The following is a 17523-nucleotide window of genomic DNA, read 5'->3' as shown; positions in this document are numbered from 1 at the left end:
ATTGTTTGCACAATCTGATGTGCCATATAACTGTATGAAAAGCTAGCCGTGCCTTTATTACCGTTTTATTACTCTGTCACCGTTTGCAGCCTAAGATTCATGGCAACTTGTATTCTCACTTATTGTTGACTCCTCTTGACACTAAAAGCTGGAGAAGAGCATTCTTTGACAAGGTTACTGAAGGTCGGCACTTACCTTATGCACTTGTCTATCTCTGGAACAGACATGGAAAGAAAGAACTTTATGCCTTGACTTGCTTTCTTGTCGTGCCATTAAAATTATAAATGTTAATGTTTCTTTTCTTGCCTGTTTTATTTTTAAAATGCCCTCTTCGAGACTAATTTATTTCTCTAAAGCATTTCGTCTTTTACATTGAATTTAGTTTGTGGGCAGATGTTGCATTTCTTGGTGGAATAACATTTTAAAAATCTATATTGTGCAGTGCTACGGTATTTGGCTGTGTGTGTGTGTGTGTGTGTGTGTGTGTGTGTGTTTGTTTGTTTCACATTTGTCTCCCTCCCACCAAACTGTCTGTTACCCATAAATCATGTGCCATAAATGTTGACCTTTCACCCTTTTTTGTTTTCAGTCATTGATTTCCTATAACTTATCTTTCACTGTTCTCAATGCACCTATCTGGAAATGTTATCCTATGCACAATTTATATTTGCATGCCAACTTCTATGTTTAACTATTCTGTCTGCCTGTGAAGTATGTTGTTTTGCAACAATGGTTCTTTCTTTGTACAATGCCAAAGAATTTATTTCTGGAATTAAGTTCTCTGGCACATGACACTATATACCTGCCATATCTGTTGTAATCAAAAACTTTAGTGCCAATTATATTGCAATTAGTTTTGTTTTAGGTTCTGCCAATAAGGTTTTTCTGACTCTCTTATAGTAATTTAAAAAAACAATATCGGGTTGCATTCCCCAGTTCTGTTACAAATGTGTGTGTTTGTAGTAATGTAAAGCTTGCTTCAGTCTCCAAAATGTTGGTTCACTTCAAATCCTCAGTGTAATCGTGTTGTCCAATATCTATTTGGACTTGGGTAAGCAATTTTTCCTTTAAACACATTCTTTCCTGCTGGCACCATCGGCGGTCTTTTAGGTTAGGATAGTGTTTAAAGAAAACAGATTTCACAGCCATCAAATCCATAGAGGTAATGCAACTTTTATAGTTTTGTATGGCAAAGTCACTTTCTTTAATATAAAAGAGCATTTTTTTTTTTTTTTTTGTAAGTTAAGGTTTAGTAAATCAGTCTGGCGTTAAAACTGTAATATAAAAATAAAAGAATATTAACCATCACATAAAAAAAGGTTAACACATGTTGTAAGTGATATTTAAATGTTTTTATTCTATGGTGTAGTTACCAGAAAAGTGACAGTTTGCCTTTAATACATAGTGTGAATTTAATCCACTTGATTTATAATGGTGATATTAAAATATTTCTATCCGAAGCATCTAGCCTGTGCCTACTTAGCTATTTGACTACATTTCCCATAATTATTTGACAAAAGCAGCTTCGTTATCTTCACGTTTATTTATTTGAGGTTATGGTATAAAATAATTGTAATGACAGGGCACCGTGAATATATTATACAATCGTATATGTTGGCGCTTTGTATGTTTTGTACTTGTACAATACGAAGTGAAAGTATCCCAAAGAACTTGATGTGCAGCAAATGATTTAATGTTTTGTTGAGGAGGAGGGGGGAGCTTAAAACAAGTAAGCTAAATAAATTTCATTTTTTTTGAAAGTAGTGTGATAGAAGCTTATGTTACATGTTATCAGTAGGTTAATCTGTATATTGCTAGTTGGGTACATATTGCAGGTGATTGGCCTTGCTCTAGTTTGGTCATTTTGTGCCTTTTTTATTTACCTAAGGAGGAAAACATTGCAGGATTTAGCAAACAGTATTCAAGTGCAGTATGTTTTCTCAATTCACTTTTATATTCGTGCGTGTTAAGCTTTTTTGTAACTTTTTTTTTTTTCCCCATGTCACTTATGCAATGTATTCATTAAATAGTATAACATGAGGAAAACTCTGCAGAATTTAGCGTGGAACTGCCAAGATGGGTGTGTATATATAGCAAATCTGCACAACTGTAACTTACATTTTTTTTGTGTGTGTGTGTGTGTGTGTGTGTGTGTGTGTGTGTGTGTGTTTTATATTTTATTTTTTTTTTTTTTTTTTTCAAAACTTCATGGTTCTATGGAAGTAGTGAAGGGATAGTCTAGTTCCAGCCACTAAGTGAGTGGAGCTAACTAGAAACTAGACCACCAGAAGTAGGGGCTTGTTGGCACAGACTGTGTTGGGGGGGAGGAATGCATGGAGAGTAATAAAGCACATATTAACATAAATACACCTTTTCCTTTAATTTTAGGTATGCAAAAGATTAGGGATTATAGAAGTGGATTACTTTGGGCTCCAGTTCATTGGAAATAAGGGAGAAAATTTATGGTTGAATCTTCGAAATCGAATATCACAGCAAATGGATGGGCTGGCCCCTTACAGAATGAAGCTGCGGGTCAAGTTCTTTGTGGAACCCCATCTTATCCTTCAGGAGCAGACCAGGTAAGGACCGTATTGTGCGAAGACTGAGTTATATCCTCTCTAAGATTATATCTACCTGGAAACTTATTTTTGCTCTTCTTTTATGAATGTGGGAACTGACCTATGTAAAAACTTCCTCGAGTTTATGCATTTACCATGTTCTCCTATACTTTTTATTTATTTTTTGTTTCAGGTGCAAAAATAGTCAGAAATACTAGAAATCCACTGATTTTCGATATAGTTTCTTATTCATATTTTTAGAGAATAAACATGGTCAGTCCACCCTTCCCTTTTGCTTCATTCTAGCTGTGTAATAGTTGTTGTTGTTGTTGTTGTTGTTTTTAGTGCCGATTACTAGGATTTGGTAATGGGGTAACAGCAAATTGTAAATCTATGTCAATATTATAGCTGTACTAGTTAGATGGTTTAGCTATGCATTTCTGAATTCCCCAGTGTGCTAATGATTTGCTTGTCTTATGAGTTGCTTAGTTATTGCAGTCCATAAATTCCTATGCACAACACAATTGTGTTTTTAAGAAAACATTTTTTTGTAAAGGTTTGGATTAGGAAGAACATATTTGAACATTAAGTGAGATGATTGTATTGTTGTGTGACAAAATATATCTTAGAATGTTGTTACCCTGGTCTAAAGATGGCTGACGCATCAATTTACTTTTTTTTTTTTTTTTTTTTTTTAAATGAAAGTTTTATTGCATTTGTTGAGCATATTTGGCCGATTAGCTGAGTGGTAGTCATGTATGTTATTGGAAGGGGCTAGCTTTGAGAAGGTTGTCTAAAAAGGCTGCCTTTGGTAACCAAAAATGAGAACCAAACAAGGATTTGTGAATTTTATGTGCTGTATACATTAGCTCTCTGTAGGATGTAGGCAAGCTCCTGTGTTTCTGTTATTTTTTTTTTAAAGCTTTAATCAGATTCTGGGTAAAATACTTTGCCTAAAAATTGAGCCATTTTTGTGATTTGACTGTATAGCTAAGCTTGTTAAAGCTACATTATTTTTCTCTAGTATATCCGTTATATTACCTCTGTTACTTCTGTATACTGATTAAACTGTTGTGTGGACTGTGTTGGATGTATGTACATGCGTGTTTATTATCTCAACTTTTTCCTTCTAGTCTAGGAGAGCACTCAAACTTCTTTTACACCCCCTCCACCCCATAAAGGTTATGCATTCTATGCATTAATTAAAAGGTTACATGTTTTTTTTTGTTAACATTTTAAGACCAATTTGAAGTGCTTTAGTTCTATGTGGCAGTTTTAATTCGCTGTGCTGTTGGATGTTGGCTAATAAGTTACGTTATTTTCTTGTTCATTTCTAGCTACAGTGTAACTGTAACTTCACCAGTTTGTCCTATAGTAACCTCATATGCCTGACTGTGTTATTATAGGTCATTCTAAACCACAAGTACAGCAAAGCAGGAAACTCCCTCCCTCTGAAACCAGCTCACATTTTTTTCCAGCATAGGGTGCCAGATTACACTGTTTTAGCATAATGTATGAACAGTCAAAAAAAAAAAAAGACACCATTGCTCTGTGCTGAACTGGAACACCCTAACAATGGGTTTGGGCAGTATTTCATGCTCCCTTTTATTTATTCATAGTGTTAACTTCCCTTGAGATATTCACTTCAATTTTTTTCTTTTATATTGGGAAAGAACAATCCAATTCTTTCTCAGGGCTTGTCCGCAAGGGACCACCAAAGACAGCTAGCCTTTTGCAGGTAAAAACCTTAAGGGTGTGAAGCTTGACCTAAGCTCGGCCCTTTATCAAGTACTGAGATGTACGTAAGGAAAAGTAGTCTGTAATAGTGTTGAAGATGACCGGACTCCTTTTAATGAGTAAGCTCCATGAGCGATAATGAGATAGATGCCTGCAGCATAAATTTATGGATACTTCGACAAACATGGAGTGTTATGGGTTTTTGTTTTTATTTTTTTTAAACTTAGAATTTACTACCCTTTAATTTTTGTTTTACACTTGTATGGTTTTCATCGTGTGTGTTACAGCTAAAATATTTATTGAGCTTTTGGTACAATTGCGAGTCCCTGAAGGAAATCACAAGACTTCACAGTACGGGATGTTATTGTGTAACTACAGGTCATTGACTCCCGGTAGCCTTGTGTTGCTCCCAGGAGCTGTCATATAGATCACCACAGACTCGATGTTCCTGATTGGTCTGCTTCCTTTTCCCTTTTTTTTTTTAATTTTTTTTTTTTTAATGCAAGCTACAAGCTACAAACTTAAACTCTGTGTAGTTAATTTATAAAGATGCTGCAGGCAACATTTTAATAATATAAATTTCTTTCAAACGACTGCATCTGCCTTGCAAAGATCTCTCATTAGGAAGTCTGTGATGGGACAGCCACAGAAAGTGTGGGCAGGGGTTGAAGGGGGAGGTTTGCAAAGGCAGCAGACAAGAAAACTGCAGGTTTTGAAAGCGGTTTTTAGATGTGCACCCAATCTAAAATGCTAAAGTAAATACATGCAAGCTTTCATATGGTGTATATCTACTAATTCGTGTTTTATTTATTTATTTTTGGGCAGTGGAGTGTCCCTTTAAGTCTGCCAACACATTCTCTCGTGGCCACCTCTTCACAGTGTGCTGCTTGAGCAAAATGTTAGTACAATAAACATAGTGGATACTCAAAAGCAATTGGAGAAGAAGTAGATCAAGGGTTTCCTGCAAAAGTAACATTCTTTAAAAAAAAACAAAAAAAAAAAAAAACACTTTTTTATGTTTAGGCTTTACAAATTTGTTGGTATCTCCACTGTCCCTTTAAGGCATAATGTACAGTAATTGTACTGTAGACAGACTGCACCCATTGTCTGGCTCTGCAGCTGCTGGTGACGTGTATTAATCTGTTGTTCTGCATTTTGGCCTTCTCTCTCCAAAGTAGGGGAAAGGTTACCACAGTTCAGATAACACAAGCTGTAATTGGTGAGCACCAGGTGCATGGATGTTCAGCCTCCTCCCTCTGTGACTTCTGTACATGTATTCTGTTCCCTTTACAACTCTTTGCCTTGTGTTTGCGTCTGTACCCTTAATTGTTTGCTATATTTAATTAGCTTAAGCAGAAAACAGATAAACATTCAATTGAGAGTTGTAGATTTGCTGTTATAACTGCTAACTAATCATCATGAAGTGTACACTTTATATATGGTTTATTTTCCTGTTTACATGAAAAGTTTTACAATGTGTATAGTGATGTTGCGGACATAAAATTTTCGGTACGTGAACTTCCGCAAATGTTCGCGAACCGCCATAGGCTTCAATAGGCAGGCGAATTTTAAAAACCCACAGGGACTCTTTCTGGCCTCAATAGTGATGGGAAAAGTTGTTTCAAGGGGACTAACACCTGGACTGTGGCATGCCGGAGGGGGATCCATGGCAAAACTCCCATGGAAAATTACATAGTTGATGCAGAGTCTGGTTTAAATCCATAAAGGGCATAAATCACCTAACATTCCTAAATTGTTTGGAAGAACGTGCTTTAAAACATCAGGTATGATGTAGCAATCAGGTAGTGTAAGGGTTACGCCCGCTTCACAGTGACAGACCAAACTCCCCGTTTAACGCACCACAAACAACCGCAAACAGTCCATTTGCACAAACGCAAACTCCCCATTTGCACAAGGTTGGATACCAAGCTAGCCATGTCCCGTTCCTTGTCCTCACTGATGTCATTGAAGGTCTCTTCCTCCACCCAGTCACGTACAACACCAAGGGTCCCCGAAAGGTGACAACAAGCTGGGACGCCTGCTGTGTTTGGTCTTCCACCTCCTCAAAGCCACCTTCCTCCACTGACTCCTCTTCTTCAGACTCCTCTCTCTGCGTTTTATTATAAGGTGTGTTAAGTAGTACTATTCCTATCAGGGGACGTATATATAAGGCATCGATTTTAGGAAGCGGGAGATGGAAAAAGATGCTTGGTCGGTCCTCCTACTTCAAATTTGGGGCACTGCTCGTGCAATCTAATGTGCCACCAGATAGGAGTGATGTGTTAAGTAGTCCCCCTCATCAGGCCTTTTTTAGTCGAATGTATCGCCCACTGTCAGGCCCCTCGGGATCCATCCCTCATTCATCTTAATAAAGGTGAGGTAATCTAGACTTTTTTGACCTAGGCGACTTCTCTCCTCAGTGACAATACCTCCTGCTGCACTGAAGGTCCTTTCTGACAGGACACTTGAAGCGGGGCAGGCCAGAAGTTCTATCGCAAATTGGGATAGCTCAGGCCACAGGTCAAGCCTGCACACACAGTAGTCAAGGGGTTCATCGCTCCTCAGAGTGTCGATATCTGCAGTTAAGGCGAGGTAGTCTGCTACCTGTCGGTCGAGTCGTTCTCTGAGGGTGGACCCCGAAGGGCTGTGGCGATGCGTAGGACTTAAAAAGCTCCGCATGTCCACCATCAACAAGACGTCTGTAAAGCGTCCTGTCCTTGCCGGCGTGGTCGTGGGAGGAGGAGGATTACTTTCACCTCTTCCCCTGTTAGATTCCCGTTGTGCTGTGACATCACCCTTATACGCTGTGTAAAGCATACTTTTTAATTGATTTTGGAACTGCTGCATCCTTTCCAACTTGCCGTAATTCGGTAACACTTCAGGCACTTTCTGCTTATACCGGGGGTCTAGTAGTGTGGACACCCAGTACAGGTCGTTCTCCTTCAGCCTTTTTATCCGAGGGTCCCTCAACGGGCGCGACAGCATGAAAGACCCCATTTGCACAAGGTTGGATGCCGAGCTACTCATGTCCTGTTCCTCGTCCTCAGTGATATCTCTGAAGGTATGTTCTCCCCCCCCCCCCCCCCCAGCCACGTACAACACCACGGGTACCAGATAGGTGACAACGAGCACCCTGGGATGCCTGTTGTGGTTGGTCTTCCTCCTCAAAGCCACATACGATCAGATTACACTCATGTGCCTTGCACGGCACATGTGTCAACTTGCCCAAATGCAATGCCGCCAACAAATTTCTTCCGTTGTCACAAACCACTTTGCTGATCTCCAGTTGGTGCGGAGTCAGCCACTGATCCACCTGTGCGTTCTCAGGGCGGACAGGAGTGCTGGTCCGGTGTGACTCTCTGCTTTCAGGCAAGTCAACCCCAAGACGGCGTGACACTGCCGTATCCGGGATGTGGAACAGTACCTGGGGAGCTGGGGGGGTGCCGTTGATGTGGAGCAAGACGCAGCAGTAGATGAGGACTCAGCCGAGGAGGTTATGGAAGTGGATAGAGTAGGAGGAGTAGAGGAGGTGGCAGCAGGCCTGCCTGCAAGTCGTGGCGTTGTCACCAACTCCTCTGCAGAGCCACGCATTCCATGCTAGGCAGCCGTCAGCAGGTTTACCCAATGCGCAGTGTAGGTGATATACCTGCCCTGACCAGGTATCAGTGGTCAGATGGACCCTTGCCCCAACACTGTGAGCCAGACATGCTATTCCTTCCTTTTGCACAATAGAGTACAGGTTGGGGATTGCCTTTTGTGCAAAGAAATTTCGGACGGGTACCTTCCACTGCGGTGTCCCAATAGCTACAAATTTTTTGAACGCCTCAGACTCCACCAGCTTGTATGGTAAAAGCTGGCGGGCTAAGAGTTCAGACAAGCCAGCTGTCAGACGCCGGGCAAGGGGGTGACTTTGTGACATTGGCTTCTTACGCTCAAACATGTCCTTGACAGACACCTGACTGTGGGCAGATGAGCAGGAACTGCTCAAGGCGGGAGACGGAGTGGCAGATGGTTGAGAGGGGGCAAGGAGGACAGCAGTGGTTAACGTGGCTGAAGATGCTGGACCAGGAGGAGGATGGCGGCTTTGAGTTTGTGTGCTGCTTGTGTGTTGATCCCATAGGCGTTTGTGATGTGCGATCATGTGCCTTCGCAAAGCAGTTGTACCTAGGTGGGTGTTGGACCTCTCACGACTCAGTTTCTTTTGGCACAGGTTGCAAATGGCATCGCTGTTGTCAGAGGCAGACACACAAAAAAATGCCACACTGCTGAGCTCTGCAATGACTGCATTCTGGTGGTGGCAACAGCATGCGTTGATTGGCGTGCTGGCTGGCTGACCCCGGGTGCCGATGCATGCTGTCTGACTGTGCCACTAGCTCCTTGCGACGACCTCCTCCCTCCTCCCGTGTTGGCCGGTAGACTACGTCCTCAGAACTTTTCGAGTTCAGGATACGTGGCCTCTGAACACTGGGCATTATTCTAGGGCTAAAGGGAATCACAGAGCCACGATGGCCCCTGCGGGGTGGCCTGCCTCTGCCTGTCATTTTATTTTTTTCAATTAGTGCTACTATACGTGCAAGCTACTGTGACAACAGAGATGAGTGGCACTGGTGTGACACTGTTCCCTGGCAGGCCCTGATACGCACACTCGTGAAGGAAACTGACTGCTATTATATTACAGTCCAAAAAGTTAATTTTTTGTTAAATGCAAGCTATTGTGACACCAGTGAGTGAGTGGTGGCACTGGGCAAGTGGGCACAGTTTATGCTGTGAGCCTGACACACAGGCTGGCTGGCAGGCAATTACATTACACAGAAAACAATAAAAAATAAAAAGCAGACTGATGTTCTAGCCATAAAAAAGGGCTTTTTGGGGTGCTGTTCTTACATCAGAGATCAGATGAGTCCTTCAGGACTGTAGTGGACACTGAATACACTAGCCTAGCTATCAATTTCCCTATCAAATCAGCAGCAGCTACACTCCCCCCTACTCTCACTAAGAATGCAGCTTCACAATGAATGTAAAATGGATGCTGTCCAAGAGTTGGGAGGGTCTGCTGCTGAATGGCTGGAATGTGTCTGCTGACTGTGAGGTACAGGCCAGGGTCAAAGTTTACTCAATGATGACAAATAGGGGGCGGAACGAACAGCGCATGTGTTCGCCATCCGTAGCGAACGCGAACAAGCTATGTTCGCCAGGAACTTTTCGCCGGCGAACAGTTCGGGACATCACTAAATGTGTACATGACTTGGTGTCATTTTTAAAGAGCTTGTTTGTCGCTTCATTGTGCTAGCCATAAATGTGTTTTTTGTTTTTTTGTTTTTGTTTTTTTGTAGAAGGGAAACTCTTTATAGTAGATTTTATTTTAACATTTCTTCTGTTGGGTATCTTAATTTAGTTTCATTGGCCCCAACAATTTTTATATTAAAACTTACCTTAAATCCAGCGCCTAAACTTCTGACTCTTGCATTATAATAATGACCTCTTTCATTCAGTGAAAGTCTTCATTAGCTACATGAGCATAATGTTTGATGCCTGTGCACCATTTAACATGTTCTGCCAATCAAATACTTATCGTAAAAATCGTAAAAATAAATAGCTGAATCCAATGCTTCTCTACAAGAAGCAGCAATTGACCATTCAATGTCATGCGGTGTGTGTGCGCGCACAGAAAGGGCAAGAACTGAGTGCAACTCTGTTCCTAATGCAGTAGCTGTTGGGGTAGGAAGTAAAAGAAAACCGTTGGAGAAGAAATATAAAATATGATCCACGACCATTTTCCTTGCTTATATAGGGATATTCTCTGACTCTGATGCTTTTCTAATTCTGCTTTTGTGACCTTCAACTTGTAATTCTCAATTCTTCACAATTCAGTTGACGAACACCCCCCTGCATATCCCGGTTCAGTTATAAAAGTGCCACTTTCTGTTAGTATTTTGAGGACACACTCTTCACACACAAAGCACTTTAGCAAGAAAATAAGGGGACTACTTGGAAGGAAGGTCATATGGCTAAAGGGGAGCTACGAGAATTTAATTCCAGAGAGTTCGAGAAAAATGCTTACCTATTTAAGTCACCAGTGATGCGCATGTCGTCATTGGCACAATACATTATGACACTCTCTCACCCCTTTTCCTGCATCCATATATGTGAATGTAGGAAGGCATGTTGTTAAGACATAGTTGGTTGTGTGCAATGTCAGACTAGTAGCAAGTAGAACTATGAGGGCCAAAATCTGGTAACCAATCTACCGGAATGAAAGATTTTTGCCGTGCAATTGTATGGTATGCATTGCCTAGTGGAGGATGGAACAACAGGCAAACACATGGGGGGGCACTAGGCTGTTTTAAACAGGACATGGTCATGGGGAAAAGCAAAGTAAGCTCTCTCACACAGCCAATAAATCGTGTCTCAGCTTGGTATGAGTTGGTTTGATAATGCAGATTGTCTGAAGGGCAATGGGCACCTGACCGGTAAGTGTGAAACACTTTGTTTATGGTTAACTTATTGTTGACATTGCCAGATGACTTACAGCACTATAATCAAGGCAGCACATGTAGATTTTATCGTATCTTAGCATTGCAAACACTTAGGGGTAAATTCTTTCTGGGTTATTAGCTAAACTCCAAATTAAATACCAATAGAAAAATTGAGGCAAAAATGGCTCATCTAAAACAATTCTCTAACTCGGCCTTAGCCCAAACATGGCTATTTTTGCCTCCATTTTTCTACTCAGAATTGTGAAAAATGAGTCTAGTTAGTAACACTTTTTTATATTCCATTAATGTATTTTAACAGTCTTGTGACTTTTCTACTCCTTTGACTTAAAACAAAAAAATTATTTATTTATATATATATATATATATATATATATATATATATATATATATATATATATAATTTCTTTTTTTTTTTTTTTTTTTTTTTTTTAAGAATATTGTCGTCCAGATTCTGTTGTTGCTTTCCCACAGAGTCTGAGACATGGGAGACACCTACACAACTGTATATCTATAGACACATTGCTTGTTACAGATGGCCTCTAAATTGCTGACAGCATGTAATCCGATGAGCTTTCAATGGATTTTCTCAGAATGAGTAAAGTCTAAAGATGAGCAATTTTACAAAGAAAATCGCATCAAATTGTAAGTTTTACGACCATTTTCAGGACCTTGCGCTCAGCCAAATCACTTGTTAACCCATAACCTTTTCAGGACCAATAACCTATTGATCTAAAGTCTGTGCCATTTTAGACTATTTTCTGGAACTTTTAAAAAGGAGAATTTCAAGATTAGACAAATCCAAATCTATTTTGCATCCAGCAATTCATTCTCTGCTGTGTACCACTACTCTTATTTATTTTTTTGTTTGGTTTTAAACACTTGTGATTTCATGGTTTGTCGTCTTGTGTGTGTGTGTAATCTATACATCTATTTTTCTCAAAATTGTCCTCTGATTTAAAGGTTCTTCTGATGAAACATCTTCCTTTAGGGCGATAATAAACCACAGAATGTGGAACCAAGATTGTCTGTCTGTGCAGACTAGATCTGCATTTTTTTTCTCTTTATTTTCACATTAAAAATGAAAGTAACGGTAACCTAGTGTATGGCAAAGGGTTATAAATCCGGGTGGGGTATTTTGTGATTCCCTCAAACTCTGTTTGTAACTGGACATGTGCTTGTTTCAATCCTGATATATTAGCATTGTGTATTCATTTTGTAGATCTTTCTTCTTGCATAGAACTATTTTATGTATGTGTATTATGAACAAGCCTACAAATGAAGACAGAAGTTATCTGTTGTGCACTGAACGGTGTGTATGTGTGTGTGTGTGTGTATATATATGTGTGTGTATATATATATATATATATATATATGTGTGTGTATATATATATATGTGTGTGTGTGTGTGTGTGTATATATATGTATATGTATGTGTGTGTATATATATATATATATATATATATATATATATATATATATATATATATATATATATATATATATACTCGAGTATAAGCCGAGGCCCCTAATTTTACCCCAAAAAACTGGGAAAACGTATTGACTCGAGTATAAGACTAGGGTGGGAAATGCAGCAGCTACTGGTAAATTTCTAAATAAAATTAGATCCTCAAAAAATTATATTAATTGAATATTTATTTACAGTGTGTGCGTATGAGTGCGGATGAGTGCAGTGTGCGGATGAGTGCAGTGTGTGTGTGCGGATGAGTGCAGTGTGTGTGTGCGGATGAGTGCAGTGTGTGTGTGTGTGTGTGTATATATTAATTGAATATTTATTTTCAGTGTGTATATAATGAGTGCAGTGTGTGTGTGATGCAGTGTGTGTTTGTGTATGTGTTGGTGGGGGTGGGCATTTGATTTATTATTATTTTTTTTTTATTTTTTTATATTTATTTTTTTTATTATTATTTATTATTTAATTATTATTATTTTTTTTAATTATCTTTTTTTTTTTTCATCCCCCCCTCCCTGCTTGCTAGCTGGCCAGGGAGGGGGGCTCCTTCCCTGGTGGTCCAGTGGCATTGGCAGTTCAGTGGGGGAGAGAGGGGGGCTGGCAGAGCTGTACTTACCGTGTGTGTGTGTGTGTGTGTGTGTGTGTGTGTGTGTGTGTGTGTGTGTGTGTGTGTGTGTGTGTGTGTGTGTGTGTGTGTGTGTGTGTGTGTGTGTGTGTGTGTGTGTGTGTGTGTGTGTGTGTGTGTGTGTGTAGGGAGGGGTGTGTAGGGAGGGGTGTGTAGGGAGGGGTGTGTAGGGAGGGGTGTGTAGGGAGGGGTGTGTAGGGAGGGGTGTGTAGGGAGGGGTGTGTAGGGAGGGGTGTGTAGGGAGGGGTGTGTAGGGAGGGGTGTGTAGGGAGGGGTGTGTAGGGAGGGGTGTGTAGGGAGGGGTGTGTAGGGAGGGGTGTGTAGGGAGGGGTGTGTAGGGAGGGGTGTGTAGGGAGGGGTGTGTAGGGAGGGGTGTGTAGGGAGGGGTGTGTAGGGAGGGGTGTGTAGGGAGGGGTGTGTAGGGAGGGGTGTGTAGGGAGGGGTGTGTAGGGAGGGGTGTGTAGGGAGGGGTGTGTAGGGAGGGGTGTGTAGGGAGGGGTGTGTAGGGAGGGGTGTGTAGGGAGGGGTGTGTAGGGAGGGGTGTGTAGGGAGGGGTGTGTAGGGAGGGGTGTGTAGGGAGGGGTGTGTAGGGAGGGGTGTGTAGGGAGGGGTGTGTAGGGAGGGGTGTGTAGGGAGGGGTGTAGAGGGAGGGGTGTAGATATTTTATTATTTGTGGGTTTCTTTTATTTCTTTTTGGTATCTTGATGAATAGCTGAGAAAATGGGGGCATTCTGCTGCTCCTTCACGCACCCAACATAAATATGCTATGTATGCTCATAAATAAATTTGAATAAACCATGTACGCCCGAAACACAAGACCTTTCTGTGAATCTTTGACTCCAGCTTTTCAGACCATTGTTGAATATCCTTCTTTATGATGGAATAAAGTTTCTAATTTTTTTTATTTTTTTTTATTTGTTTTGTTGAATACAGTAAAAATCTGATACCCGTTGGTGCAGATTCAGTTTCTGTGTTCGCTGACAAACTTTAAGAAACGTCTGAATTATTCAACAGCTAAATAGCATCTTTAATTTGGGGGGCCATTCATTTAATGCAAACCAATCTTTTTTTTTTTTTTTTGACAATCTTTTATTTTCAATTTTCAATTTACACATAACGAGCGACAAGGACAGGCTATAGCTCGTACTCATCATCAATAACATAAAAACGTAACATAAATGAGTGGCATAAGTGGTAATGACACGGCAAGATTAAATCACAACAAAGACATAAATAGGGTGCCTAAGAGTAACCAAACTAAGCAACTGGTAGACATGCACGTATATATATTTGTAACCAGCGGTTGACACCATCGTGAGGTCTGTACCGTGCTGCGTGGGGGAGACTTAGGATGCCTCGAACCAATAGGGCGTACTGGGGAAGACTCCCAGACGTAGACAGTAGCATGTGTGATGGTAACGGTATCAACATATACCACAAGTGTAGTTACAACTGCATTGGTGAGTCACGTAATAAGGAGACACAGTCTAAGCACAATCATTGGCTAGAAAACATTCAGGTGTTCATGATCATCCATACCCGCTGGCCATAGAGCGTGTCCTGTATCGTGCTATGGGGGGGAGTGAAGGGACTCCTCTAGCCCGTTGGGCATGTGGAGACCCACTCCTGATTATGAGTTGTGCCTCGCATGAGGGTAACAGAAACGGGGCGTAGGGTACGTGTAGTTTCAGGAAACATAGGGGGCTAACGCGGGTGGGCTGTGTGAGGTTATATAGCCCAAAACAGTGAAACCAGGTGGGGACCACCTGTGGGGTTTCTCAGATTGACCATAGTGGTAGTTGAGTTTCCAGTTTCTGCGGCTGTCAGTGACTGGGGCTACCGGTGTATCGGCCTGGAACATGTCACGTAAAGGAAAGGTGGGGTCCCCAGTTTCAAAGGACGGTTCGCCACACCTGGTCGTGGAGTGTCTGCGGGGCGGTCTGGTGAGTGTAGGTAGGGATCGTCTGGATCTATAGTCTAGGGGTCCAGGTCATACAGGGTCCGTAGTGTCGGGCATTCGTCGGGGTTGGATTCGGTACAGTCAAGGTCGGGGGGTGTCATCGACCCTATATCCGAGGTCGAGATATGGGTGACAGGCAGTCTAAGCGGGGCAGGGCTTGGGTATCGGTTAGCCTATGTTTCATCGCAGGTAAGTGGGGAGGGTGTGGGAGGAGGAAGGGATGGGGAGGGGGGGGGGGGAGGGGGGGGATCCACGGGTTCCGGTCCCGTCCATCATAAGGTACCACAGCCATGGCATCCAGATGTGGTCACATTTCTCTAATCTGCCTTGCAGGGCTGCCGTGAGTGATTCCATGTGGTGTATCTCCCCAACCCTGTCTAGCCACCGCTGGAAGGTGGGCGCGCCCTTTTGTCTCCACATGGTAGGTATGAGCGCTATGGCTGCAGTCAGTAGGTGTCTAAGCAAGGATTTTTTGTAGGCAGAGATAGACATGTCAGTATGGTGTAGGAGCATAGTGAGGGGGTGGAGGGGTAGGGTGATATCTGTTATAAGGCGGATAGCTTCTCTGATCCGTGTCCAGTAAGGGACAATATCAGGGCAATTCCACCATATGTGGAGGAAGGAGCCGTCTGGCCCTCCGCAACGCCAGCATTCATTAGGGATCCCAGGGTCTATGCGGTGAGCAACATCAGGGGTCCTGTACCAGCGCGTGAGAATCTTATAGCCTGTCTCCTGAACTTTGGAGCTGATGGAGGTTTTGTGCGTCAGTATAAAGATCTTGTCCCATTCCTGAGCTGTTAGAGTAGTCCCTGTCTCTTCTTCCCACTTTGTCACATATCTGGGGTGTGTCTGGTGTTCGTTGTGTAAAAGCGTCGCATACAGCATTGAGATTCCCTTGTCTGGGTGGGTTCGAGAGATGCATAGGGATTCGAACTGCGTGGGGGGTCTGTGTAGGCACTGTTTGTTTGGGAATGTCTTATAGTAAGCCCGTATTTGAGCATAGTGGAAGTGATCCAGTCCAGTGGGTACCTTATCACCCATGAGGTCCGTGAGGAGTCTAAGTTGCTGTCCCTGCAGGAGCTGTCGGAAGCTAAGCCAGTCGGGGTCGGGAAATGAGTGTAGGTCCGCTGGCGTGAGACCACCTCCCACACCCGGATTGTGTGTAATAGGTGTGAGGGGGCTGTCAGTAGAGGTGAGTTGACGTGTATACCTCAACGAGCACCAGACCCGTAGTGTAGCGTCAATCAAGGGATTGCCTGTTTGCAGTGAGGAAAGCGCGAGGGAGCTGAGCCATAATCGGGAAGGGAGCGCTCCCCTTGCCTGCCCATGTTCCATGGGGACCCACAGTTTAACCGTGGGGTGGGCATGCCAGTCTATCACTCTTAGTAGGTGTGTCGCGTGGTAGTATCCTTGAAGGGATGGGAGGCCCGCGCCCCCTTTGCTTTTGGGGCGCTCCAATAGCGCCCTGCTGACCCTGCTCGCCTTCCCGTTCCATACGAACTGCCGAATGGCTGTGTTCAGAGATTGGAAGTATGCTCTGGGGATAGTGATAGGGACGGCCTGGAACAGATACAGGAGACGTGGCAGCACGTTCATTTTCACCACGTTGATGCGGCCGAACCAGGAAACGTAGAGGTTCCTCCAACGTTGGAGGTCTGACTGTACTGTCGCGAGTATGGGTAAAAAGTTTAGTCGGTATAGGAGTGACAGGTCATTGGGCAGCCAGACGCCAAGGTATTTAAGTTTGGAGTCACACCAGGAGAAGTGGAATTGCGATTTTAAGTGCGCGACCTTCTGTGCCGTGAGAGATATCGGCAGGGCTTCCGACTTGCTCAAGTTAAGTTTCAGGTTGGATATACCGCCAAAGGTCCTAAAGGCTCGGAGCAGGTTGGGAAAAGAGATTGTGGGGTTATCTAGAAAAAATAGCATATCGTCCGCATAGGCGGCCACTTTGTGTTCTACGTTGTGGAGTCTGTACCCACTAATTCCCCCGTCCTGTCTGACCGCCTCCAGGAAGGGTTCTAGAGTGAGGGCAAACAGGAGGGGGGACAGAGGGCACCCCTGTCTGGTTCCGTTCCGGATGGCAAAGGGGGCAGACAGAGCGCCGTTAACCCGAATGCGGGCCGTGGGGTTCGTATATAGGGAGAGGATCCATGAGCGGATATGAGGGCCGAATTGCATGTGGCGGAGGGTGGCTTCAAGGTACATCCAGTCTACCCGGTCGAACGCCTTTTCCGCGTCTGTGGAGACCAGGATTAGGTTCCTCTTCGTCGACCGGGCAGAGTGGATCATGTGTAGGGCTCGGGTGGTGTTATCACGCGCCTCACGCCCCGGAAGGAATCCCACCTGGTCCGGGTGGACCAGGGTGGGGAGCACACGGGAGAGCCTCATGGCTATGGTTTTGGCGAAAAGTTTGAGGTCGGCGTTGAGGAGAGAGATCGGTCTGTAGCTCCCGCATTCCGCGGGGTCTTTTCCTTCCTTCGGTATGACCGTTACGGTGGCGCGTAGGGCATCAGTTGGGAACCGACCTTCTTCTAGCAGAGAGTTGAAACCTTGCACCAGGCATGGGAGCAGTATGTCCCTAAACCTGCGCAGGTACGAAGTGGGCAGTCCGTCCGGGCCTGGAGCCCTATGGGTTTTGGAACTTTTGAGTGCAGTAGCTAGTTCCTCTACCG

General features: G+C 43.2%; 1 protein-coding gene across 1 annotated transcript in view; it reads left to right on the top strand.

The window, feature by feature from the left end:
* MYLIP (myosin regulatory light chain interacting protein) overlaps window positions 1–17523 on the top strand; it is a 35662-nt gene that overhangs the window by 2271 nt on the left and 15868 nt on the right. The window contains exon 2 of the mRNA XM_063451700.1: window positions 2389–2579. Coding sequence (XP_063307770.1) covers window positions 2389–2579 — 191 coding nt within the window. The remainder of the gene's footprint in view (window positions 1–2388; window positions 2580–17523) is intronic.

This window comes from Pelobates fuscus, chromosome 4, assembly GCF_036172605.1.
Source record: "Pelobates fuscus isolate aPelFus1 chromosome 4, aPelFus1.pri, whole genome shotgun sequence".
Lineage (NCBI taxonomy): Eukaryota > Metazoa > Chordata > Amphibia > Anura > Pelobatidae > Pelobates > Pelobates fuscus.
Note: the sequence above shows the minus strand (reverse complement) of the source record. Positions and strands in the feature narration are given on the sequence as shown.